Source organism: Marmota monax, unplaced genomic scaffold, assembly GCF_021218885.2.
Source record: "Marmota monax isolate L192 unplaced genomic scaffold, Marmota_monax_Labrador192_F-V1.1 WCK01_AAM20220418_F8-fsc00378, whole genome shotgun sequence".
In the NCBI taxonomy this organism is placed as follows: domain Eukaryota; kingdom Metazoa; phylum Chordata; class Mammalia; order Rodentia; family Sciuridae; genus Marmota; species Marmota monax.
In genome coordinates this window covers 560,934-588,487 of record NW_026693516.1, presented here as the reverse complement: position 1 = coordinate 588,487, position 27,554 = coordinate 560,934, and the positions used below count along the sequence as shown (strand labels likewise).

At 33.1% G+C, this 27,554-nt stretch overlaps 1 protein-coding gene across 1 annotated transcript in view; it reads right to left on the bottom strand.

Moving 5' to 3' along the window:
* Positions 1-27,554, bottom strand: part of Adad1 (adenosine deaminase domain containing 1) — a 44,304-nt gene extending 16,750 nt beyond the window's left edge. Inside the window, exons 1-9 of the mRNA XM_046458483.2 lie at positions 27,375-27,554; positions 26,423-26,611; positions 24,540-24,707; positions 19,382-19,450; positions 15,776-15,901; positions 11,151-11,274; positions 8,974-9,144; positions 7,837-8,066; positions 3,006-3,243 (exon numbers count right to left, since the gene is read on the bottom strand). Coding sequence (XP_046314439.1) covers positions 3,006-3,243; positions 7,837-8,066; positions 8,974-9,144; positions 11,151-11,274; positions 15,776-15,901; positions 19,382-19,450; positions 24,540-24,707; positions 26,423-26,611; positions 27,375-27,495 — 1,436 coding nt within the window. The 5' untranslated portion in view covers positions 27,496-27,554. The remainder of the gene's footprint in view (positions 1-3,005; positions 3,244-7,836; positions 8,067-8,973; positions 9,145-11,150; positions 11,275-15,775; positions 15,902-19,381; positions 19,451-24,539; positions 24,708-26,422; positions 26,612-27,374) is intronic.

The window sequence follows — 27,554 nt, the reverse complement described above, 5'->3', positions numbered from 1 at the left end:
AATCTACTGACTCTGTAAATTAATTTTCTATCATGATACTTCTATTTAGGTAGTTTTTCAGATAAATTTCTTGGGCTTTTCAGGCATAAATGATATCTTCCGAGGGGCTGAGTGTGCAGGTCACTAGTAGATAGTATTTGCCTAACATATATGAGGCTCTGGGTTCAATCCTCAGCACAACAAAAAATGATAACAAAAGAAGTGATAGTTTTACAACCTCTTTTTCAACATTTTATATCTTATTTCTTTCCCTTGTCCAAATGTATTAATGCTATATAATAGCAATAATAGTAAACAATCATATCTTACTCTAGATGTCAGTGGCAATACTTCTGATATTTCATCACCAATCCTGATAATATTTGGAAGCTAATAAAGGCACATTTTGTCCTGTAATCAAAGTACGTAACTAAATTCCTTTCTGATTAAATACCTTTATTTAGAATAGCTGTAGAACTTTATATATGTCCTCTTATAATTTAGAGATGAGCATATGGTATGGTGTTTTTCCCTGGATCAATAATTATGACAAACTATTAAGATGTTCTAGTCTGGTATTATTTCTATCATGCTACTATATTCTTGCAGTCCTAGAAAAAATGAGATTCTATAAAGTATATTATTATTTTATAGTGTTAAATTGTCAATTCTGCTTGGATATTAGGGAGCTTGGCCTTTAACGTGTGTGTGTGTGTGTGTATTGTGGGGGCAGCAATTTTCAAGTTTAAATATTAATGATACATTAGCTTTGTAAAAGTATTTTGATGTTTTCTCTTTTTACATAGCATTGGAAGTACATGCTATTTAAAGGTTCATTAAGTAATTCTTCTGAACTACCTAATAATGATGCTTTCTTTTAGGAAGAATTATAGTACCTTCTTAATTTTCCCATGAAGATGTTTAGATTTTTCTAGTTTGGGAAATACTTTTAGAAATTAATCCATTTCACTCAGGTTTATATTTGTGTAGTCCAACAAAGTACAGTTCTTTTAGCTGTATATTTAATTTTTCCCTTAGCATCTATTATTTTATAGATTAGCTAGTGATTTTTCATAGAATCATTTTTTATAATTGTCTTTTTCTGGTTTTAGTTATTTTCTTTACATTTCTAGTTCATTATTTCATTTTGCTTAATCTATTTCCATTATTTATTGATAAACCATTTAAGACTTTGACTTTTTCCTCTGCTTTAAATGTATATCCTGAAAGTTTTGATAGGTAATACTTTCAACATTGTTTTCTAATTATTATACAATTTCAGTTTTTATTTCTCTTTTGAACCAGAAATCAGAAAAAAATTTCCCCCAATGAAAACAATGTCTAGCATTCTGATTTTGTTGTTTATAACATCATTTCATTGTAATTAGAGAATATTCCTTACCTTGTTCTACTTTTTGGTTTTTCTGTGTAGCCCAAGAAATGGTCAATTTTTGTCTATATTCTTGACAAGTATACTTTGTGGGGGATGGGGGGATTCAACTCTGGGGCACTGGACCACTGAGCCACATCCTCAGCCCTATTTTGTATTTTATTTAGAGACAGGGTTCTCACTGAGTTGCTTCGTGCCTTGATTTTGCTGAGGCTATTTGATCCTCCTGCCTCAGCCTCCTGAGCTGCTGGAATTACAGGTGTGTGTCACCTCACCCAGCTATTTTATAGTTTTAAGTTGTAGTGTTTAAAATAAATTATACCCAATGGTCATTTAAAATGGCTATATCCTTGCTTGTTGTTTTGTTCACTTGATCTACCAAGAACTGATTCAATGAGGTGAATAACTATAGAAATATTTTCCCTCATCTGCAATTTCTGCTTTCTGAATGTTGATAATATATTGATTGCTTGCTACATATAGTCATAACTGTCTGACTTCCTTACGAATCATATCATTTATTACTAAAGTGTTCTGTGTCTTACTGGAAGTAATCCTGTTGGAGATATATTTTAAATATTGAATAAGGTACAATTTATCTTTCATTTTCTTGTTTGTAATCACTTAAGCAAATATTTGGTTATTTGGTTATAATACATGTATTAAGCTTATTTCTTAGTTGTTAATTTCATCTTTATTATGCCATTCTTTTGTTTGCAGTAAACAGTTTGTATTTTCATAGAAAATCTGGTTTGTATGTGTATAGTTGAGACTACATACATATGATCCAAAGAACAAATGGCATTTTCATCTTAGTTGAAGTAATCACTATCATGCTTGAGTAGGTTCACACAAAGAAACATTTGTACATGACCTTAATGAGATCTTTCACAGAAAAAGCAATTTTAACCCTTTAAACTTTTAACATCATTTATAAACTCAATATAAATATATGTTCATATTAAAAGAAGGGCTTCAGTTTTCCCCAACCACCAGGGGCAGGAATATTACAAAAACAGCATAGAGCACTATGATTAAGAACAAGGTCTTTGGAAATAAAATGTCCAGATTGAAATCCCGGCTGCCTGCCTTACTACTTGGGTGACTTTAGGCAAACTAACCTAGTTTGAATGTTAGTTTCTTTACTTAGAAAAGAAGAGCAATACTACCCAATCTACAGAGTTATCATGAAGCAGTTTAAGATGGCATAGTTCTCAAACCTGAGAGTACATAAGCAACGTTTGGGAGAGCACATTTAAAATGCAGATTTCTGAGCCCCAAATCCAGAAATTCAGATTCAACAGGTGAAACTGAATATTTAGAACACACACATGATTGTAATGCTTATCACAAAATGATACCTGGAGAAACACACACTCTGGAGCCAGGCTCCTTGGGTCTGATGCTGGCTTCACCACTTACTATGTAACTTCAATAAGCTATATAACTTCTCCAGGCCCTGTTTTCTCACCAGGAAAACAAAAATGATTTAGTATGATGCCTGTAACATTGTCACACTTGATTAATAATAATTATTGTTCAGAATTCAATAAATCATACTACAAAGTTAGAAACTGCAATCAAAACATCTTCTTTTACTTAATACATAATTTTTAAAAAAATCTGTAATTCTAACCTTTCAGTGATCTTCCCACTTAGGCCATCGACAATCTCCAAAGAAATGTCCCCTTGTGCCCAATTCATACTCAGGGATTTATATTCCAAGTTCACTTGAGGTGGATATGCAGCGGGTACTAAACTAATATGAGGTCTGTTGACCAAGTAAAACATCGGAAGCTTTGAAGTGAGTGCATCATCAACACGTTGCTTGATTGCGATTTCTAAACCTCTAGTATCACTACAATTCCCATCACCTAGAAAGCAAAAACAAATACTCAGAAATTCAATATCAAAAGAAAAGACTATGCTAAAAAATGTCTAAGAAAAATAAACAGAATCAACCCAAAGCCCATTTCTCTTTTTTCAATCTTTTTTCTTTTCTTCCTACTTTTTTTTAGCAATTAATGACAAAATTTGTATTTTAAAAATATTCTTAGAGAAAATGAGTCATTCTAGTAAACAAAATCAAAGAGTCAGCATTGGCCCAGAAAAAAAACTACTACTTTTTTGGCTCATTCTGTCTTTATTTTCTATTACAGCATAAAATCAGCATATAATTCAATTTATAAATCTGAATGAGAAATAGTTGGTGAAAGTTGAGTTATTATCCAAGGGCCATAAATTACAGCTGTTTCAGGATCATAATGCTCCAAAATACAAAGTAATTTAATGACCATGTCTAGTTAAAACTGACCAATGCCCAAAGCTCTAAATTCTCAGTTACAATTGCTGAAGAAGAGATCACAGAAAGATACAGTGTCACTAATATAAAATAGGGAGGTTGCTCCAACTTCAAATAAAAGATAGGAAGCCCTCATTTCTATTTAGAAAACAATACTTTAAAAATATATGTAAGTTCTTAGAAGATCAGAATCTGTCACAATAGAAATCTATGTACCATTAAACAAATCTCACAAAGTTTTGCTTCCACATCACTGGAATTGTTGAGGTGGTTATTAGGACTTATGCTCATTGTGACCATATAAGCCTTAGAAAATGAACAAAAGCAGATAAGTCTGCTTTTGACATCCTTTTTCTTAGCATTCCTTTGAGTGTTCTAAATCAGAAGAAAATGACAAATGGAGGCTAGAAGGCTAGTCAAATTAAAGATAAAGTTGGGCACAGAGAAAAACTGGAAGAAACTAAGGTCAGAGGAACAGGTACTGGATCTATAATAAAGGGAAGATATAGATTCAAAGGAAAATGTAATATTTAATTATGTATTGTAATAATGACAGTGGTTATGCAAAAAAAAGGCAAGAAACAGGTGGAAAAGAGAAAAATCCTGTAAGTCAAACTCTTTGTAAGATTCCTTCAGCATTAATTAGTTTTACTTAAGTGTTTTAATGTAAAAGAAGCATAAAAGCTAATGTAGAAAAATCACATCCATTAACAGTTTACATTTTTCCTTTATATATGAATGCTTTTAATGACTTACTATATCTGAAGTATAATTTTTTTCTTGATGTTCACTCTTATCCCTGGAAAAATATACCTCCAAAATTATATAACTGGGAAATTTTGATTTGATTCATATGAAATGATCTGAAATAACATGAAACTCAAAGGTTGAAGTCAAAGGTTAAATCTAATCTATAGGAGATGTGATAGCAGCTAATATAGGAAAAAAATGCTACCATGAATTCAGCATGGGAAGTCGCAGATTGGGTTTCCATTTGGGCTCTACAATAAACAAACAATGACTCTGGGCAAATGTTTTATTAATATTCTGAACCTCTTATTATTGACCTGAAAAAACTAAATAATAATTTCTAAGGTTATGAACTGATTCCTAAAAGTTCATAAACTATGTTTAAAATAGATTCCTTCTCCAGCAGAAAATCAGCATTTGGTCTTTACATTACCATCCTACAATTTGAATCAATATATGAAAAGGACTCCTGGATACAAATATCTCTGAACAAACATTTGTTAAATATTTAGACAGATGAACTTAACTGTGTATACCAAATTTGTAAAATGAACCTTAAAAAGCTTGAAAACAAATACAGATCCAATCATTTTTCAATAGCCAAGCAAAGTGAATTATTTTTCCAGATTATTCTGGATCATTTTCTAGTCAAATAATAGTAAATGCCTCTTTAATGCAAGCCTAAACCCCATGTTTTATTATTATTTTGTAGTGTTAGATACCAAACCAGGTCCTTGTGCATGCTAAGCAAGTGCTCTACCACTGAGCTACATCCCCATGCCCCATGTTTTAAATTTAAAAAGACAACCACTGCAAAAATGACAAAGTGAGCATTTGTATAACAAAGCATTCTACAAACTTCAAAAAGTAAAATTATTTTAAAATGTTAACATTCTATTACATTAACATAGGTTTTGAAGAATAAAAAATTTGAAAGTATTGATAGAAAGGGAATAAGGTCATTTTTTTTTTCAAAGAATTAGATTCAGTCTTTATTGTCACAGTACAGAGTGAAAGGGAAGCATACTTCAATTCTAAATAAAGAAGATGTTTTGAAGATTGGAGCTGTTTCATTAATGAAACTGGGTGTCTTTAAACTGCACTCCACATTATTGGATACTTTAAAGTAGGCTTAGATGATCCTCTATCTGGAATGGCACAAGAGTCTAGATATTAGATATGAAGTCATATCTAATATCTAATACAAAAGACATGTGACTAATAAAGTTCCATTAATTCCTAAGATTCTTTTAGCTATTCAAATTACACACTTCCAGTGTACACTTAGACACTGAGAATGGCTCAAAGGGTGAACCATTTAGATATTTGTATCCAAATCACCTTTTTTTAAAAAAATATTTCTGGATTTTGTAATCCTTGCTCCCCAAATGGAACTTAGGAGTTCCAGAAATCTGTAGTTAGAAACACCACACATTATCAATCAGCTTCAGATGTGTCCCATAGAGATGCCAATAAAGAAAGCAGAAGCGGAGCTGGGGATGTGGCTTAAGCGGTAGCGCGCTCGCCTGGCATGTGCGTGCGGCCCGGGTTCGATCCTCAGTACCACATACAAACAAAGATGTTGTGTCCGCCGAAAACTAAAAAATAAATATTAAAAAATTCTCTCTCAAAAAAAAAAAAAAAAAAAAAAAAAAAAAGCAGAAGCAATTTTCCAAAGTCCTATTATTTTTATTGCTGCCTGGTATTCCCCACATCTATGTGCAAAATGACAATCAAAATGACCAGATCTAATTTTTAAGCCCCTATCCCAAACTACTACGTAAATAAATAAATAAATGCTCATGCTTTTAAGAAATTATAATATGGAGTATGGAGTTAATCATCCAAATGACAAATTTTAAAAATGTCCAACAAATATGTAAATAAATAAATAAATGTAAATAAATATGTAAATAAATAAATAAATGCTCATGCTTTTAAGAAACTATAATATGGAGTTAATCATCCAAATGACAAATTTTAAAAATGTCAAACAAAGCTTTGCTTACCATAGCTGTGATTCTAGTAAAATCATAGATGTCTTAGACACTTCAGACACTTATTAAGATCAAAAAGAGCCTTTCCTAAGATTCAGAAAAGTTTGAAGTGTTTTGAAAAAAAAACCAAAAACCTGAAGTGACTAAAATAAAATATAATGAACAAGAACCTTAGTAATCAAATTAAATCTAAAAAAAAAAAAAAAAAAAACAAGTGGTTCCTCATCAACAATATACATTTTGAAAAAGCAGACTGAGAAACAACCACTTTTAAGGATTTGAGTAAACAAGAATTCACATATGTTGTTCATGGGAATATCAGGGTGTTATTTTGTAATATTTTTCAAAATTATAAATGCACAATTTTGACCAATAATTCCACTTCCAGAAATTCATCTTAGAGATATATTTTTACATGTGTGAAAAACAAATGTAAAAAGCTTATTCACTGTAACATTTTGGTAGCTGCAAAAGACTTAAAAACATTTAAAATTCAATTATTTAAACAATGATAATATTTATGCATTATATAGCCATGAGGATTAAAAAATTCTTTATACCCTTATACATAAAACTTTGAGATACATTATTAAATGAAAAAGCAGGATGTAACAAAGTACTAATTGTTCATATTGGCAATAAATACAAAAAAAAGAAAATGAGGGATAAAATACTAGAAATACATATGTATGAAATATTACAAAAATTAAGAAAAAATACAGAAACAGCACTGCCTAAAAATAAAAATATTACCCACATAAGGGTCTAAAGCTTGCACATGCATTTGTTTTTATAAAACTAACAATGATCAGAGTCAAGTGACAGCAGTAAATTGCTTCACCAAGACCATGTGAAAACTATAGAAATAAGACAAAATTCTGTTAATGTCTGAAATGCCTTTCAAATAAAATCTAGCATCTGAACTATCTCCCCCAAAGAGAGCAGTCAATTAGTAATTTGTTGTTTTGTAATCCAGTTACTTTATATTCATCTGACCACTTAAATGGATCTGCATCTATCATAATCAAATGTATAAAAAGAGGAGGGTGAGAAAAAGCCAAAATAGGCATTTAACATTGTATGTCAGAAGGAGTAAAATGCAATATAAGCGTTTACATTAAGAAGTTCAAGGAAGCATCTTCTCCCAAAACAAATAGGGAAGGATTAAATTTTACGTGAACAAAAACATAAGATCAAGACAGAATACATCTAATTTGCTAATTTAAAAAGTTAATTCTTGGTCTACTAATAAATGATAAAAGTTATATACTAAGTGTGATTACAAGTTACTATAAAACAAATAGCTGGGTTTGAGTTTTCATCTTAAATAAAGTTTCATGCACGCCAAAGCTGATTTTACAAGCACAGGACAGAGAGTTTTAGTGAAAGAAGCCAGGAGATACTGAGACCCCACTCACCAACAAGTATGCTGTTGACATAAACTGGTTGTATAAAGTGACTAAGCAATGCTCCCTGTACACCAAGCACTTCCCATCTTGTCAACTTGTCACTTGAGGACATACTGTTCACTCTGTTAACAACATCTGCAGGACAGTAAACAGTCAAATAAATTTTGCCTTCAACAGCCACATGGAGACTCAGTTCTTCATTGGCTTCAAATGCAGATATAGAATGTGGATTAAGACGCCTGGAGAAAGAAAAGCAAGTTTCTTTAAAAAAAAAAAAAAAAAAAGTTGACAAAGTAAAATACAGACATTACTAAGCGTTGTCCTCTACCAGGTTTAATTTGCTAGTGTACACTGAATTCCAGCAACAGAAACAGAATCAAACACCAAACAAAGCAGGAATGGATTCACTCTTCCACAAGATTAATACAAAACAGACATAAGCCATACTCACAACTTCAGCCCAATCTTTATATTATCAACAATCTTATGTACCTTAAAATCAACTTAAAAACTACTTTTTGTTCTTATCATAATTAGTCATTTCCTTCCTCTGTATACAAATTTTTTAAAACTACAGAACGACAAAATAGAAACAAAACTGACAATTTTTATTCAAGATTCACCTCTAATTGATAAAATAATAAAATCTAAAACTCAGTTTCTCTCTAGGAAATGTTGTCCTTATTTTTAAATGTGTTACTGGAAAGATTTTTAATCAAAACATTACCCATGGTTCTCTCTAGATGGTCAGACTTGAGGCAAATTTTATTTTCTTCATGGTGCTTGCCTATACTTTTAAAATTTTATACTACTTGGTACTATTTATTCAACAAAACAATGAAGTTATGACCATAAATTAATTTTGTCTAACTCCTGTATTTATATATAAACATGCACACTTCACAAAAGTTTGTGAAGTCTTAAAAGTAGAAAGGAGATTTTCAATAGCATAGAAAGTGAAGTACATGAAATTTTTTAGTACAAGTCATATTATAGATGAAGTTGAAAGAAGGTGGCAAAATATTTGTGGCCCCCTGCAGGCCACAAACAACAATGTGGGTCCATATGAATGTACTTGTGTCTACAGTTTCAGAAAAAAAAGTGGCCATCCTATTGTCTTTTAAAAACAACTTCCCTTATACTTACAACTGTGACTTAATCTGGGCTGATCCTTTAGGCAACTGGTTCATATACAGATAAATGTTGATATCTTGTTTCAGAGTGAGTAGATTAGAAGCTGGATCTGTACAAAATATTGACTTTTCCATCATAGCAGGATTTTTGCTATAGAAGAGTAGGAGCTGTCTATAAAAGTACCTAAAATAAATGTTTTAATTTTGTTAATAAAATTATTTAAGATGTTTCTTAATGAGCATTATAATCTGTGTATCATGAACAATGTCCCCCATTATATCAAAGTTTTATATTTATTTATTTTTAGGTGTAGATGGACACAACACAATGCCTTTATTTATTTTTTTTAATGTGGTGCTGAGGATTGAACCCGGGTCCCGCCCGTGCTAGGTGAGTGCTCTACCACTGAGCCACAATCCCAGTCCCTCAAAGTTTTAATACAGATAAGAACTCATAAAATAATAAAAAATTAAGAACTCTTAATTCAATGAAAAATTAAGAAGCCCTCAAATGGAAGCCATTCTGCCCTGTAACATGCAGTAAAACACCAAGCCTTGATTATGACTCCACTTCCATTTCATATTTGAGTCTTCCACTATCATATCCTGCAAAAGACCCATTGCTCTACTGATTCCTCCCTACTTTCTCAGATGGCTCTGCTCCCAATCTCCAGTGGGGAGCCCCTTCTCTACCCAAATATTTCAACAACATTATCACCATCAACAACAATAGTAGTTCTGCTCCTAATTGGTTTTAAAGGGGAAAAAAACAGCATAGGAAAAATATAATGACTACCACAAGTTGTATTAAAAAGTCAAGCAGGCCAGATATGGTGGTGCACACCTGTAATCCCAGTGGCTTAGGAGGCTGAGGCAGGAGGACTGAAGTTCAAAGCCAGCCTCATCAACTTAGTGAGACTTTGTCTCAAAAAAAAAAAAAAAAGAAAAAAAAAAAGAACTAGAACTGGGGATTTTTCTCAGTGGTTAAATGGCCCTGGATTCAATCCCCAGTATAAAACAAAACAAAACAACCCCCACCCAACCACCACAACAAAACCCAGCAGATCTCCTCAAAGACTATAACTAATTAAACTAGGAAAAACTTTGCTTATTTAAAAACCATGATTTTAAAATGTACTCTGTTCAAGCACACCACTGGAAATATGTAATAAAAAAGTAAGCAATAGTGTATAACAATGCCAAACACAGGCAGAAATAAATGCAAAAGTGAGAGTTTTACAGAGGTCAAATAATGTCATCAGCACCAAAGGGGGATGGGAGGACAAGGAGTAGGAAGATCCTCATGGACTTCTCCAATGACTTAACATTACACAATTCTTTTCTTATTATTAAAGATACATGCTGATATTTTTCAGGTAGGATATTCCTAAACTTATTTTTAAATACTTCAGCCAAGAAAGCACTTACAAGTGATAATTCAGAGATCAAACAAAAATAGCACAATAATGAAAATGGAATTTACTATCATTTTATTTTCATTTGTATTTGAAAATTTCCATAAGAAGTTTGATTAAAGTAAACATTGGAGAACCAAAAGCTGGTAGATATTAGTGATACTTCCCATTTCTCACAGTTTGTTTTCACATGAAGTTTTTAGAGTATAACATTTCTGGATTCTCATCTGTTCTTCATTCTTCTTGCAAGGAGCAGAGGGACTGATGAGTTTAGAAAAAGGTCCCTTTCCCTCTCTTTGGTTATCTATCAGCCTGACAGCCACCTTACTTAACACTCTGCTAGATGATAAATTACACTTACACATTGTACTCATAAGTTGGAATCTTGTCAGCTTCTGGTGCTATCCTTGGATAAGTACGGCTAATTGAGAGGTGAAATAAAGATCGAGTGTACTGGTGCAAATCTAAAGCTAGACTTTCCAATAACTTTAGTCAGTAAAATGATAGCATTTTTTATCTTAAACTTTAGTACTCTTAAAACTTAGTTCACAAGGACTTAATGGAAGTCACTAAAATTCACATTAGACATTGCAATTACTATAAGATCTACAAAGGTTATCATGAAAATAATTATATGACTGGGATATGAAGAAACTGTCATATCCTCGGATCAATGATCAGCAAAATTCCAATTTTAAATAAAGATATTTATATATGTTTACTTCAGGCTGAGAGCACTGATATTTGATGACATTAAATATATCCATTACCTTACCTAAGGAGAGACCTTCTTGCTGTAACAATAGCATGAGTGTCATGCAGCACTCTTCCATTTGGCTTTATACACTGGCTGTAATTGTATTCACCTGTGCCTACAGCCACGACTTCATGATGTCCCACTGAAAGGAAGAGGTTAACAGCAGCAAGTTATTCTAACTCTCTTTCCTATGTCCCAACCCCACCTCTAGCCTACCATCTTAACTGGGTAAAACATATTGACCAAAAAGATGGAAAAAATAATTCCATAATTTCAAATTAGATTCTTAGGAGTCTTTTTAAGAAGCAAAATTTAATATCTCAAAAAGGCAGCTGTCTTATATCATGGTTCTTTATCTAAATTTTTGCCACAGAATCAACAGAATCACCAAATATCCTTGAAAATAGGGCTTTCCATCATGCCCCTATTTCCTCCTCCTCTAGATTTATGTGACCTTTTTAAAAGGCTTCATTTGCTATTCTACTTAAAACTGTCTATATAAAATGCCTCTCAAATCCACTCAGATTCTCTATGAACCATACTGTTTTCTCTGTTCTACTCAAACCGTTTTGAAAAGAAACCGTAGGCATTTTCCAGTAGCTTTGCTTCATTCACATTCTGCTGTGCCCACTTAAATTCCCATGAAATTCTATGCTTCCAAAATCCACAATTCAATGGCAGTCTTTCCCACCCCCCACCCCATAATCTATAGGGCCTTTCAACAGCTACTGACTAATTCATTGTTCTTTTCTCCATAAATATTTCCTTTTAAATATTGTCCTTCTTTTACTTCCGTGATGATTTCAGAAAATCTCTAGTCTTAAGACTCTCAAACAAACTTCAATATACATTTGCAACTACCTGAAGAACTTTTTCTAATTCAACAAAAACTTCTGAGGTCCTAGGAATTATCAGACACTGAAGCAGATGCTAGGATTTACATATGGAGCAAGACATGTCCTCATGAAGCTTCTGGGAGAGGGGGAAAAAAAAAAGACCAAACAAACCCCAAATTGTGGTAAGTGTATGGAAGGAAACAAATACAGAACTGATGTAAAAAACAATCAAATAATACTTCATGCCAAATAGTTGCATGATCCTTTCCTAATAAGCTGTGGTGTGAGGAGCCAGCAACCACACAAGCACACCATCCTGAGCAGAGAGAGCACCAGAACAGCTGCTCCAGAGCAGGATGGAGGAAATGGCGGCAGTGAGGTTGAAGCAGCACTGTGCACCATGCTGCAGAATCTGCGTGCTCCAACCAAGAGCTATGGGAAAACCCACTGAAGGTAAGGAAGCAAAAAGCATGTGGGGTTCATTCAGGATTACCCTTTCTTTTCTTCACAGCAAAGGAAACAATCGACAGAATGAAAAGGCAACCCACAGAATGGGAGAAAATATTCCACACATACCCAAGGAAACTTTAATATCCTACAATTCATTAAAATCATATTTAAAAACGGATAAAGGACCTGAATAGACTTTTCCAAGGAGGACTTACAAACAGGTGTATTTCTGAAAAGTATTCAACATCACTATTTAGAGACATGGACATCAAAACCCCCAAGATATCCTCACACTGATTACTATGAAGTTATTGTCAAAAAAGTCAAAAGAAGTTTTGGCAAGGATATGGATAAGTGTAAACTGTTGTGAGAAATATAAAAATTAGTATAGTCATTGTGAATAACAAAGTGAAGATTCTTAAGACATAAAAACAGAACTGCTATATGGTCCAGCAATCCCATCCTGGGTATACATACAAAGGAAACAAGATCCTGAAGGAATATCTGAACTCCCATGTTCACTGCTGCACAATTCACAGTAGGCAAGGTATTAACAACATCCCAAAGTGTATGTCAACACTTGAACTGATAAACTGATCTATGTATACACACTTTATCTCACATTTTATGTGTGTGTGTGTATGTGTGTACTACAACTATTCAACCTTAAGAAAATATTGGGCTGGGGATGTAATTCAGTGGTGGAATGCTTGCCTAGCATACATGAGGTCCTAAGTTCAACACTCATACCACAAAATATAGGAAATCTTATTTGCAATGACATAAATGAAACTGGAACATATTATACTAAATGAAATAAGCCAGACACAGAAGGACAAATATTGCATGATCTTATTTGTATATGGAATATATAATCTACAAATGGGGGTTATTAGTGATAAGGACATGAGTAATGGGGAGATACTGGTCAAAGGATATAAACTGCAGTTATGATTAAATTCTGGAAACCTAATGTATACCCTGGTGAGACTACAGTAAATAACATTGTATTCTAAAGATTTGTGGCCAGTTTGGGGGAGGGAGGGCGGAGGGCAGGTAAACCTAGAGAGTATTGGTATGATAGAAAAACCAAGTTATGGTAAAACTGTGTTGACTGTCTCTAGAAAGTCATGTGAACAGGTAACAAAATCCACTAGATTTTGCAACATGCAGGTTAGGGCAGCCTTGATAAGACTAGTTTCCAGGCTCAAGAGAGCAGGTGTTATACTATTATCAATCTTAGAAGAGAAAAAAGCTAAACTGGAGTAGAGTTAGACACAGGAGCTGTAAGTAATTTAAGTGTGGCTACAAAATCAGATAAAAGGATGAGTGTGGATTTAAGTAGGAAAGGTACCAAGGGTTTAAAGGGTTTTTTTGTTGTTGTTGTTTTACTTCCAAGACACAAGTTCGGGTAGACAGTTTTCCATACTACTGGAAAGATGAAAGCAATGTGTATTATTCAGGGACACCTGGGACAGACTCTGCTTTCATCCCTAGAAGAGGGAATACGGACCTCTGAGTGCAGACTATGACTCCAGAACTAGGTCTATAAACCTCTCCTAAGTGGAATTATGCAATGTCAGGAAAGTTCTAGAATGAATGGTGATGTAAGCTGTTATGAGGGGACAAAACTCAGCCAAGAATTCAGCTTTTTTTCCTCTTCTGTTATTTGACCTGAACTGCTTCTGAAAGAAACTGAAGATTGATAATACACGAAAAAAGAGGATATAACCAAAAGAAAAATTCATCAAGATGTAGAGGAAATGGAATCCAAATTTACATGAAAGAATTAACCTATAAAAGGAGATTTCCTCCTCCATGGTTACAGGAGAAAAATACAAATACAGGAAAGTATACAGGCAAGGGAGAGACAAATGATTGGATCTGACAGTTTCTTATAGACCCAATTAAAAGTAATGAGTGGTAAAGTGCTTGCCTAGCACATGTAAGGCCCTGGGTTCTATCCTTAGCACCACATATAAATAAATAAATAAAAAGTAAAGGTTTTTTTTTAAAAAGTAATGAGGCATGGAAATAAAATCTAAGAATATATTTTCTATATGTCCTGTGAGTTACTCCGAGAATGCTGGCTTGATTTCACTCAGGCTTCCCCATCCCATATTTTCTAAAACTACATTTATCATTCTCCCACGTTCTCTACCCAATCTCACACCAGCTTCTAGACCACTTTGTATAAGGTAAACTATTTTCCTATGTAAACTTGAAATGACACTTTTTTATTCATCTTATTTCATCTATCATTCATCATTGCCTTCATTTTATCTTATCTATTTTGAAATATAAACTCCTTCCTGTTCTTGTCCATCTCAATCCTAATGTAGGCACTCTATCACAATCACCTAAATTGTGATTCCTTAATTCAGGTTCAACTCCCATTTTTTTTTTAAAAAATGGTTTGTTACCAATTATTACTTAGGAATTTACTTTAATCACCACAAATAAAATTTATTGACTACTAAATGCCAACTACTGTGTATTAAATAAATTTACATTATCATATCTAATTCTAACAACCCTATGAGTGGGTGTCAGTTTCTATTCTACTCATATTTGTAGAAATAAGAAAATTGAAGCAGAGATGACTAGAATATAACTTGCCTAAATTGAAGTTTCAGAGCTGATACTAATCTTCCCAACAATTACAGTACAGTCTCTATCCCTATAAAATCTTTCATAGATTACTACCATTTCTAACATCTGACTAGTTCTTAAGCCACTTCATAATCTGGCCCCATTTTATAAGCTAACTACACTGTGTATTGCTCCTGTACATATACTACTCTGTACTAGCAATAAATTTATCTGCTCATTGTTTCATTTTTCCATTGCTCTCTTTCCTCATGCTTTCTTCTCTCCCCCAATTTTTCTTTTACTCTATTCAAACCTTTATGAATGCTTAATTCATGGGTTAGTATAAAACTCAAATGCTTAATGATCAACCCAGAACATAAAAGGACAAAAAAAGATAATTAGAATTGCAATGTCACAACATCTGTACTTTACTATTTTTTAATTGAAAATGAAGATGCTAATTTTTATAGTCCCTTTTAATGTTTGTTAAAATGAGGATTAGATTTTGGGATGGTAGTGGTTAAGGTTTAAAATCTTAAGCCTTTTTATCATTTTTCAGTTCTGATTCCTGGTCAGGATGTTTGATCTCTGTATTTGAGAAGATTTGTGTTTATTGAATGACTCACACCTACTAGAAAAGGTCACTTTAAATCAATGCAAAATCATGGTCAATAGAGGCAAAGATAGTTAACTAAAATATTACTAAAGTACAGTTTAGATCAATTAGTTTTTATACAAACTAACGTCCCAAATATCTGGACTTACCTCTTTCAATTATAAAAGCAGCCAATGAATTGCTACATTTCAGATACTGTGAATGACTAGAAATTAGTTGATTAAATGTTTCTTTAACAATCTGTGAAATCTTTGCATACTGGATATGTCTCCCTTCTAGAAAAAATTTAAAAGCAATATGAATTTGAAGAACATTTGTTTTTCCAGAGATGTCTTATTTTTATTATAACTTTAGAATCAAATTCAAATTAGTTAATTTACAAAGACATAAGCAAATTTCTAACATGTCAATTTGGGATTTTAAAATATTCAATTGTAAAAGAATACAAGTTATTATTGGGTTTTGGATATTTCTTGTAAAAAGACTTGTCAGTACTTACTAGAGGACTATGATTTATACTTTCAGAGTTTACTCTGACAGTCATGTCACAAGGCAATTCTATTGTAGAGGACTGTCTCGCACATTGCAAGATGACCAATATCTTGCCAAATGGCAAAATACTCTCCAGTCATTGTGACAATCAAAATATACTCCTTTAGAATTTGCCCCACTGAGAACCACGGCAAACCACTAAGCATCTAGACTTGATATACTTCTGCATTCGCACTTTAAAGAACTCAACTTTGAAGGAAGGCTAAAACAGTACTAAGGGGGCTAGGGTTGTGGATCAGTGGCAAAGCGCTTGCCTAGCATGTGTGGGGCACTGGGTTCAATTCTCAACACTGCATATAAATAAAGGTCCACTGATAACTAAAAACATATATTAGATATATATATATATATATATATATATATATATCTTAAAAAACACTTTTGAGAAACTAGGATCATACTAGAACAATTTATAAATAATAAACATCAATGAGTTGCTTTGAGATTCTAGGCCCTGATCATGTTCCTTTGTGTATATATAATTGTGTACTCCTAGTAAAGACCCATTAGAGAATGAGTTGCAGCAGCACTTAATACACCGTTTCTCCAAGTTTGGTCAAAAACTAATGATGGCTCTTGTTATCGCATGTTTCATGGTGTATGCTGATAGTCTATCAAGGGCTCAGATCCACTGAATAAAAAAAATGGAATAATTTTGCTCTCATGTACTACATATATTTCAAGTGTACAATTATAATTTCTGTACAAATTCTTATTTCCTTAATAACCACTATCATCTAAAAGGCACAAGTGCTGAAGTATGTTAGCAAGTCTCAATACTCTCCTAACTGGATACACTATTTTTCAGGTACCCTATTTATATGTTCGTAATTACAGGAAACTTGCATTTTGTTAATCAATACTCTATTTGTGGCAAAATAGGCAAATGCATATTATCAAAAATTTAAACACTTGAAAAATTAATCACAAAAATGGAGCTCTGAGAAAGCAGAATGGACTAGTACCTCTTTATTACAAAACTCATGGTACAGAATATGCAGTTTCCACTTCATGTTTAAAAAAAAACAAACGATTTTTTATTCTTTTTCAAAACAAGGTATACATTCACAAGTTTTCCTTTCCAGATACAAAACCACTATTACCAGTTTCTTAAGGTTATTTTAAGAAACAATGTATAAATGTAAACATGAATCATTAAAAAAATAACTAGGGTATGCTAAACGCCACTCTTCACATTACTTTTATCTTGGACATCAAAAGAGACATTAGTGTTATTTCACTCTTATTAATGGTTCCACAAAATGAAATGGACTGTAATTTATTCAACCATGTCCTATGCAGTTAGTAATTAGTTTGTGACGATATAGAAAAATACATAATACTAACCAAATAAGAATTATGCATGTGGCAAGAAAATGTTTAAAAATATCAAAAAATATTTGGGAATCAATATACCAACGGGAGATAGGGATGGGGATACAGCTCAATGGTAGAGCGCTTGCCTGGCATGTTTAAAGTCCAGGGTTTGACTCCAGCATTGCAAATAACAGCCCCTACACACACCCCAATGCACCAGTATACGTCTTGATCTTAGTATTAAATGAAATAACAAATACTATGAATATAATTAGTTGCTTCCTGAATATCTTCTTAGCACATGTATGAAGGAAGTACAATACTGTTTTCCCTATGCGTGTGTGCTAATTGCTGAGGGAGTAAAATAGTCTCACAAGTTATTGGGAATGAAGGAGGAAGTAAACAGATGACACACACAATGTCAGTTAACAATTTTTTTTTTACTACAAGTTGTTAATTTCAAGTGTTATTCAAATATCATGAGTGACCTAAACCTATCTTCAGAGCCAAAATGCTTCTATTTTTAGTGAAAATACAGTCCAGTTAGAATCATACAGCAAGGTAAATAGGCTGTGAAAGACTATTTAATAACTGGACCATCAGAGAGTACTAAGATTTTTATCATTCTCAAAGCTTTTTTTTCCCTTTCTTTCAAAAGCTGTAACACAGCTCCTGTTTTACCCCAAGGTTAAAGGATGATGTTTTGCTCTCCTTTTTCTGATACTTGACTCCTGCCGTAAGCTTTGTAAAGCATAATCTATTCCTATTTTTTACTGAAACTACATATTCCTCATTCACAGTTAACACAATCTGTTATTGCCCATTCTTGAGATCTATTTCATTAGTCATTAAAAATGTCCACAAAGGCTGAAAGACAAGAGCCTCTTTCCATATTAAGAAGTCACTGCTGTAGGACTGACCCCTCATGGCTCTTCTGGTTCATCAGTTCCAGTGATTGTTAAGTCAAGTGACCATATCTAACTACTAGTGGATTTGTCCTTTGAATGTGTGTATTTTCCTTGGCCTGGTTCTTTACTCAATGTCAAGCATACAAATATGTGAAGCCTTTTTCATTGCCTTAGAAAAACAATGGAAGACAAAGGTCGCATAAAAAATTTCAAATCCTAACTTCCAGACCTGGAAAATGGAAGAATGGCTTTTTTTTCTTTTTTCACTTTACAAACATTACAAACTTTAAAATCTGCAGTATGACACGTTGTCAATGGAGAAATTCAAGAAAAAATTTCTGCTTTCAAGGAGATTAACAGTCTAACAGGAAAAGGACATTAACAACTACCATACGATATTGAAAGTGATGAGTCATTATAATAAAATAAAAAAGTTACTGTTTAAGTGAGCACCTACTGTGTGTCAGGCACTAATCTAGTATTTCATATGTATGAATTCATTTAATCCTCACAGTAGCTCTATGAGATAATTACTGTAATGGCCACTTTACAAATGACAAAATTCAAGTATACAAAGAAGTAACTGAGAGAAGAACACACAACTAGTAACTTTAAGTTGTAATTTTCCTAGGCTTGAGTGATTGTAACTGGCTTTAAAACAAAGTAAATAGATTATTTGAAATGAATGTGCCAAATGACATCAAGCACCAGAAAGCCACTGGTTTACATTAATAACCAGAATAATCAGAACAAAGAATTCTTAAAAAAAAAGCAATTACATAAAATTGATGAACTATCTTGTAAGAGGAAACTCCTTCCTTTAATCTCTCCTCTTCTCATTTCTCTCATTTTTAGCATAGAAATTTTCCTTTTATTTTACAGAGGTGTAAATAATATACATTTAATACCTATGCATATTAATTATAATTTTAATTGAGTTAATCTTCTAAAAAAGAACATCACAAAGGACTTTCCTACCATAATGTACTTTTGAAACGTAAGCTGGTTCAGGTGTAACAACAGGTTCTGCAGGGATAGGAGGAGGACCTGCAAACAAAACATCAGGAAACATGAAACTTCAATATTCCAGACAGCTAACACACTACTATTCTGTAATGATAGTAATCCAAGAATGATTATTTCCTGTATACTTCCACGAACTCTAGATCATTGAATGCTCATGAGCTCAGCCTTGATAAAGTATTTTGCATTTTGATACCAGATATGCAAACAAGTTTGAATTTCTTACATAGATTGCTTTGTAAAAGTTGCAACATTGTGCAAACCAAACCAGTCTTTTTTGATACTTATGAACAGTTTTCTATTTATAATACTGTAGAAAATATTTTAAATGAATATTCTATTAAAAATGAATAAAAATTATCATTTTAAATACTATTTTACCAGGCTATTTTCTAGGAGAATGAGTCAAAGTTCTCAATGCTTTTAGTGCCATTCCTTGCAACTGCTTTCCAATTCAGTCCCCAAAGTTAAGGAATCCAAAAAACAAGAAGATGACACTAAATCAGAGGGACAACCAACCAACCAACCAAACAAACAAACAAAAAAAAAAAAAACAAGTGACATGGCTCCAGAAGCTAAGATCCCAATTAAAGTAGCCAATCTCTTAAAAATCATTCACAAAGACAAAGTACTCTAGACTAAAATTTGAGTAAGATGGGAAACTGAGCAAAGAACTAGTGATAATGTTATCTTAGGGCTCATATTAGAGAAACGCTAACTATAGTTAAGTTTATACACCCAGACTTGAGAAAAGCAGAACCTTAAACACTCAGAGAAAGATGGATTCAATTCTATTTACTTGAGTGAGTGTGGCTAAGTAGATATTAAGCCCTGTTTATTATGCACAAATAATCTCAATAAAGAAATAAAACCAGACTGCACAAAATGTTCTGCATTTTAAAACGCCATGTAAAAATAGTTGAAAAAAATTTTGAAATAAAAAGAAGTTGGAGGATTCAAACATCTTAATTTCAAAACTTACTCCAAGGCTAATTAAAATAGGATATTAATGGCATAGAGACAGACATATAGATCAGACAATCCAGAAATAAACCTGTGCATATATGGTCACATGATTTTTAACAAAAGTGCCAAGGGCAATATTTTCAACAAATAACACAGGGAGAATTGGGTATCCATATGCAATAGAGTGAAGGTGGATCCTTTCATCATATGCAAAAAATTTGAAATGGATCAAAGATCTAAACATAAGAGCTAAAACTATAAAACTCTAGAAGAAAACAGAGGAAAAGCTTCAAGACATTAAATATGGCAATGATTTTTTGGATATGACAAAAGACACAGGCAACAACAACAAAAAAAGATTGAACTTTGTCAAAATTAAAAACTTATACAGAAAAGGACACTATCAACAGAAAAAGAAACCTGCAGAATGGGGAAAACATTTTAGCAAATTTGATAACTGTCTGATATCCAGAATGGAGAAATTCTTAAACTCAACAACAAAAAACAGCCTAGTTGAAAAATAAACAAAGGACTTGAATAGATACTTCTCTAAAGCAGACAGACCTATGTCCAACAAGACATGAAAAGATGCTTCACATCATTAACTACTAGGGAAATAAAGTAAAGCCCACAATAAAATACCACTTTTCACATCCATTAGGATTAGCTCATAGTAAAACACAAAAAATAAGTAAAAAACAAGGATGTGGAGAAATTGGAACTCTTATGCACAGCTGATAGGAATAAAATGGTTTAGCCATTATAGAAAACAGTATGGTGATTTCTCAAAAAATTAAAAACTTATCAAATGATCCAGCAATTTCACTTCTGGGTATATAACTGAAAGAACTGAAGGCAGGATGTCAACAAGATATCTATACACAATAATCACAACAACAAAAATTCAGAAGAGTCAAAAAAATGTAAGCAACCCAAATGTCCATCAACAGAAAAATGGATAAATAAAATGTGGAATACACATGAATATTGTTGAGCACTTAAAAGCAAAGAAATTCTGACACGTACAACAACCTAGATGAACCTTGAGGACATTATCCTAGGTGAAATAAACCAGTTGCAGAAAAAAATGCAAACAAATTCTACCCGATTTCTCTTACAGAGACACAAAGTAGCATGGTGATTGTCAAGGGCTTAGGGAAGAGACAGGGAGTTGTAATTTAATGCATGTATAATTTCAGTTTTGTAAGAGGAAGAATTCTGGATATTGGGGGCTGGGGTTGTGGCTCAGGGGTAGAGCACTTGCCTAGCATGTATGAGGCACTGGGTTCCATCTTCAGGACCACAAAAAAATAAAGGCATTGTGTCCATCCACAACTAAAAATATTTTTTAAAAATTCTGGATGTTGGTTGAATAACAAAGTGAATGGATTTAATACTGCTGAACTGTACCTTTAAAATGGTTAAGATGGTAAATTTGAAGTATATTTTACAATTAAATTTTTTTTTGTTTCTGGGGATTGAACTCAGGGGCACTTTACCACTTAGCTACATCCCCGCTCCTTTGTGAGTCAGGGTATCCCTAAGTTGCTGAGGGTTTTGCCAAGTTGTTGAGACTGACCTTGAACCTTCTTCAGTCTCCCAAGTTGCTGAAATTATAGGCATGCGCCACCATGCCTGGAAAAATTTTTTAAATGATTAAAAAGTCAATAAACTTAAAAATCAGACTCTTACAACATGTCAAAAAGTATTAGATTTTCAAGACTTAATAGAATCAATCACATCATCCTTGAGAAGAATTTATATGGTTAACAAAATCTACTTAAAAATACTGGAAAAAAGATACACAAAAGAATCTTCAGGGGGCTGTGGCTCAGCGGTAGTGCACTTGCCTGGCATGTGTGAGGTACTGGGTTCAATTCTCATTACCACATATAAATAAATAAAATAAAAGTCTATCAACATCTAAAAAATTTTAAAAAGAATCTTCAAACAGTGATGAGTTTAGAAGTTTGAAAAAATACTAATGATCAGCTTTCAAATTTAAGTATAAAAGACAAAAAAAAGATAAAGTCAATAGACAGTAAAGAGAAGAAATCCTCAATTCTTTCTTCTACATCCTTTCTCAAGAAAGGAATTTTTAAACTCAGTTGTTTAAAACAACTACAGGGGAAAGACAACCTTATTATATATTATTTCCCAGTTCTTAAATATGTTTTAACTTGATTTCAGAAAAGTATTTAGCTCTTAGAGGACAGGGGATGGGTCAAGACTACCACAGTTTCTGGAACATAGTATTACCTAAAAACATTTCTACTGCATGCTATGGTTGGAAGGAAAGCGGGAAAATACTACTGGGGACAAAGTATATGTAGGCAGTTTGATAGCTGATAAAATAATTTTATAAAAGGAATTCCTATTAACAAATGAAAGGAATGTCTTAATATTCTTCATCATAGGTTCTACATTTCACATTTACTTGTTAAATATTCTGGATAGGCAAAGACATAACTATAAAAAAAATCTAAATCTTAAGTTATTAAGCCACACATGGGTAGTATTTATTCATCACAACATAATGCAGTGCTGACCCTGAATAAATACAGATAAGTAAAATTATTAGATAAAGTAAGGATTCAAAATTGTCACAAATGACTTTGTATTATAAAGACAAGTTTCTGGTTGAGTCATTAACTTCCAACTATTAAGTCAAAATATCATCCATATGACAAAAATAGGAAACAAAGAAATCAAGTAGCATGATTGTTAGATAATCTTGATAATACAAATGTTACTTCTAATAAAACATTCTTTGATCATGCCAAAAACCAATTATATACCTAATACAAATTTATTTTCAAAAAACCCAGGATAATTAAAGGTGTTGGACAAACATGAAAAATAACTAGAAGAAACATAAGTATTAGGGAAAAATGCCACCCTTGACCCCCCTGCTGAAAGCAAACCAGAAAACAACCCATACGTACAAAGTAGGACAAAAGGAATAGTTTAAAACTGAATTTTTAACAAAGTGAATTTAGTGATCAATGTTCTTTTGTAGGTCAAATAACATGTAAAAAGTCATACCTGAATAATAAGAATAAAATTACATTTATAATAAGTGTCAAAACTTAAGACATTTACCAAAATCATACCTTGCCCTAAATATTAAATCATAAAAGTATAAAAATTAAGAAAATACTCTATCTCTAAATCCAAAATATGTCAAGCTATTTGAAAAACAGTGAGAAAAACATTAAAACACACCTCATAAGGTGTGGCCAAATTACTTGTTTTTTTATTATTAAATAAACTGCTTTAATTAAACAATAAGAATTAAAATATATAAAGAATTTAACTTAAAGAACCTTAAGAAATGAAAGAAAAGCTGCTGGGCTGTGGCTTTAGTAGAATAAACAGACTTGTATTTATCAAGAATGAATTTATAGTCACTGCTTAAAATCAAATTAAGATGTTTTAAAAGTTGCCTCATTTGCATGTAAATCAAAACAATTTAACATGAAGCCAATACTGGCAAAAACAATAACAATTTGTTAACATATTCTTCAAACTAATAGTTAATAATAAGACCTACTATCAATTGATTCTGTATTATTCACCAGGCACTGGTTAAGTGTTTTGTATGCATTTAATCATAGTAACAGTCACAGAATATAGTTAACTTCATTGTTTTTACCTGTCAAATGAAACTTGGGTTTAGAGGGCAATTCATGTGATGGCCCATGGTCAACATTTCAATATTATCAATCTAATTCTAGAATATACATTCTTAATCTATTTGCCATGCTACCTTCAGTCATCATTTTCTTAACTAACAACTATTTACTAAATCTAATACAGGAAAATTTGTAAACTATGCATTAAATCCCTTTTAGTACTAAATATACAGAATTTAAGTGCCTTGGTAAGAATCTAATATATTACACAAAAAACACATTTCAGGATTAGAAATAATTAATAATCTGACAAGTTATCAGTTTAGCCACATTCATAATGACTTATGGTACTGAAATAAACAAGAGCATTTCGACTACTATTAAATATATCAGTGAATCCAGTAAGTTCTTTTCTGTAGCTACCAAGTAACTCTTCATTAACATCAATCTTTAGGTAATTCCTCCTGGAAAATGATACATTTTCCAAATACTTTGTAATCAAGAGTATTTACCTGATGGTTCTATCATTCTTGGTTCAGGTTCATCCAATTGTAGAAGCTCATCAAGAGCTAACTTTGCTGCATTGGATCTAGACTCCTTTTTATTTTGTCCCAGTCCAGTCTTATATTGAATACCATCCACAACAGCACAAAAAGCAAAATATGGTCCCATAACATTACCTAGAAAAAGAACACAGAATGACTGCTACAGTAACTCACAGTACACTCCTGCAAATAATGTTTGTATATAGGAAAACATTCTAGTAAAAATATTCTGTAAAATTTAGTCTAAAACACCAACCATTCTTTTTATATGGCCAATAAGGGTTTACAATAGAGATAGATGGGCCCATGAACTAGTTTAGAGAATTCAAGAAGCTACGTTGGCTCCAGATCCAGAGTGAACAACACCGCAACTTTAGAATACATGTCAAGCATGGAGTGACAGGAATGTCATGCCTGGCAATGGTAATCACTCAAATATCTACTGAACAACCAATGAGAGGTACACTGTAGAGACTTCTGTTATTTTATCACTCTTTTTAAAATTGTTAATACAAGGGGAATTTCTCCCACCTTTAGATTACTCTGATCCTTTGATAAGCTCCAGAAACAAGGAATCCCTTTGAAGAAAACTTATGAACATTTCAGGGCATAATGGTAAACAGCTCAATCTACTAGAGCTCAGGGAAGGCTGAGGGTGGGAAACCAGGAGAAAATCCCAAAATACAATAACGAAGATATCCTAAAGAATTAAACTTGATGTCCAGTCCTCCAAAATTTCTAGAATTATTTTTACACTTTTACTTACTGTTCATATTTGCCTAATGAAAACAAAATGGAATTATCTCTTAAAATCACAGATCAATAATTTCTGTTTCAAGTTTTACTTACTGGTATTAGAAACTTTAGGAGCCTAAATCGCTAGTCTTTAGTTATGGATGGCTAGATACAATGACTATGCACATAAATCCAGTATCTTATTTCCTCACATACAATCACATTACATTAACTGTTCATTTTTTTGGTACAGGGGATTGAACACAGGGGCTCTTAACCACTGAGCCATATCTCCAACTCCTTTTATATTTTATTTTGAGAAAGAATCTTGCTAAGTAACTTAGGGCCTTGCAAAATTGCTGAAGCTGGCTTTGAATTCATGATCCTCCTGCCTCGGCCTCGAGAGCCATTGAGATTACAGGCTTGTGCAACCACACCTGGCACATTGTTTTTTAATTTTGCATTAAGGCTTTACCAGGAACTCCTGAGGGCATCTGAGTGAATTGTTTTCCCCCATCTAAGACCTCAATTTCCCGAATTTCTTCCTTCATAATCACCTGTGTTTCAGTTCAAATTTACCAAACCACACAGCATTCTGTATATTTAACAAGTGGCCCAGATGCTTTGTACAAAGGAGATATTATTACACACCAAATCTTTTAATGTGCATTCTGGGTCAAATGCTGAGTCTATAAGTGTCACCTGTTTATAACCCAGGTTCTCAAATTTTACCATGAATCTAAATTACATATAGTGCTTGCTAAAAATATTGATACTCTGGTCTCAACACCAAACCTACTGAATCATACTTCAAACAAAAAATGAACCCATTGGCAATCAATAGGTCATGTTTTTGAGTTATTCTTCCTAGAAAACAACTGATCCACTTGTCTTTTTTGACCAATGGGTTACATTTTCCAGGGACAGTCTGAGAATAACGCAAGAAAGCTAGTAAGTTACACAGAGATTAAGCCCATTTTTTAATAATATTGAATGTGGTGTTTTCTCAATGTATCTATTTGTTACCCAAGGTTACTGGCATAGCATCACTTCAGTGTCCATTTACTGGAAAGATATTTTCTAGCACCGTAATAACCAGACAACTTTGCACTTGCCTGTTGTTACAGTCTCCTTTAGGTCAAGCTGAACCCGCTGCATTTGTGCAAATTGGTGCAAGGCCGACACAGGATTTATCTCTCCACGTTTGTATTTCATTATAAATTCCTTAGGTATTTTTTTTGGAGGCAGGACAGGATGTGAAATAGATGAAAGACCTTTGGAAAGCAATGGTTCTGGAAAATTACCTAAAAATAAATGTTTACATGGTCAATTTGGTTAAAATACAAAAGTGAGCAAAAGCATAAAAATCCTCCTCAAAAATGGAAAATACACAATCACATGCATTTTTTTTTGTTTCTACTGTACAGTTTTGGCACACATGACAAGCACAATCTATTGTATCTTTTGACATACTAAAACCATTTTGAAAAGAGAAATGTTACCATATTAATACGAAAATGCATGGAATTTTAGCGATGTCAAGGTCTTCAGAGGCTATGCCTTTTTTAAAAGATGATGTCACTAAGGCTTAGAATGGAGAAAGATCCAGATCTGTGGGGAGTACAACCCAGTTTCTGGGTCTCATCCACTATTTTATACTGCCTGTCATATTCAAACAGTACAATAAATTTGAATTTGAATCAAATTCCACTTAATTTTTCAAGTATAAGCCCTTGCTTTATATTTAACACTTGGCTAAGTGATTTCTGGAATACAAACTAGTGTAAATCCAGTCCTTTACCCAAAGCCTCACATCAAAAAGACAATGACACCCTTGACATGGTTTAGCAGTCAAGGCAGTAATGAGTAGTTAAGGGAGGACTGGGAAAGCTTCTTCAGGCCTCCTAGAGGCTGGGAATCAGCTTAGAGGCCCCAGGTGGGACTCAGCTGCAGAGAAATGTCTACACCTAACATCCAGGGCACACTCAAATCAGAGGCTCAAAGGAACTTATTCCCCTTCCCAGAATCCTAAGAACTGGGGCACGATTACAAATGAAGAAGTCCTACCGGTCACTTGTGTAACCTTGGATGCCATACTCGACAAGCTGCAGCTGTCCGAGGAGGAGTATCCTGTGGATACGGTCACGGTCTGGGCTGATGGCTGAACTGGCAAATTCTTTTTCAGCATCTGAGCAAAACTAGGGACCCTGGAATTCTGAAACCAGTCATTATTGCCAGACGTTTTCT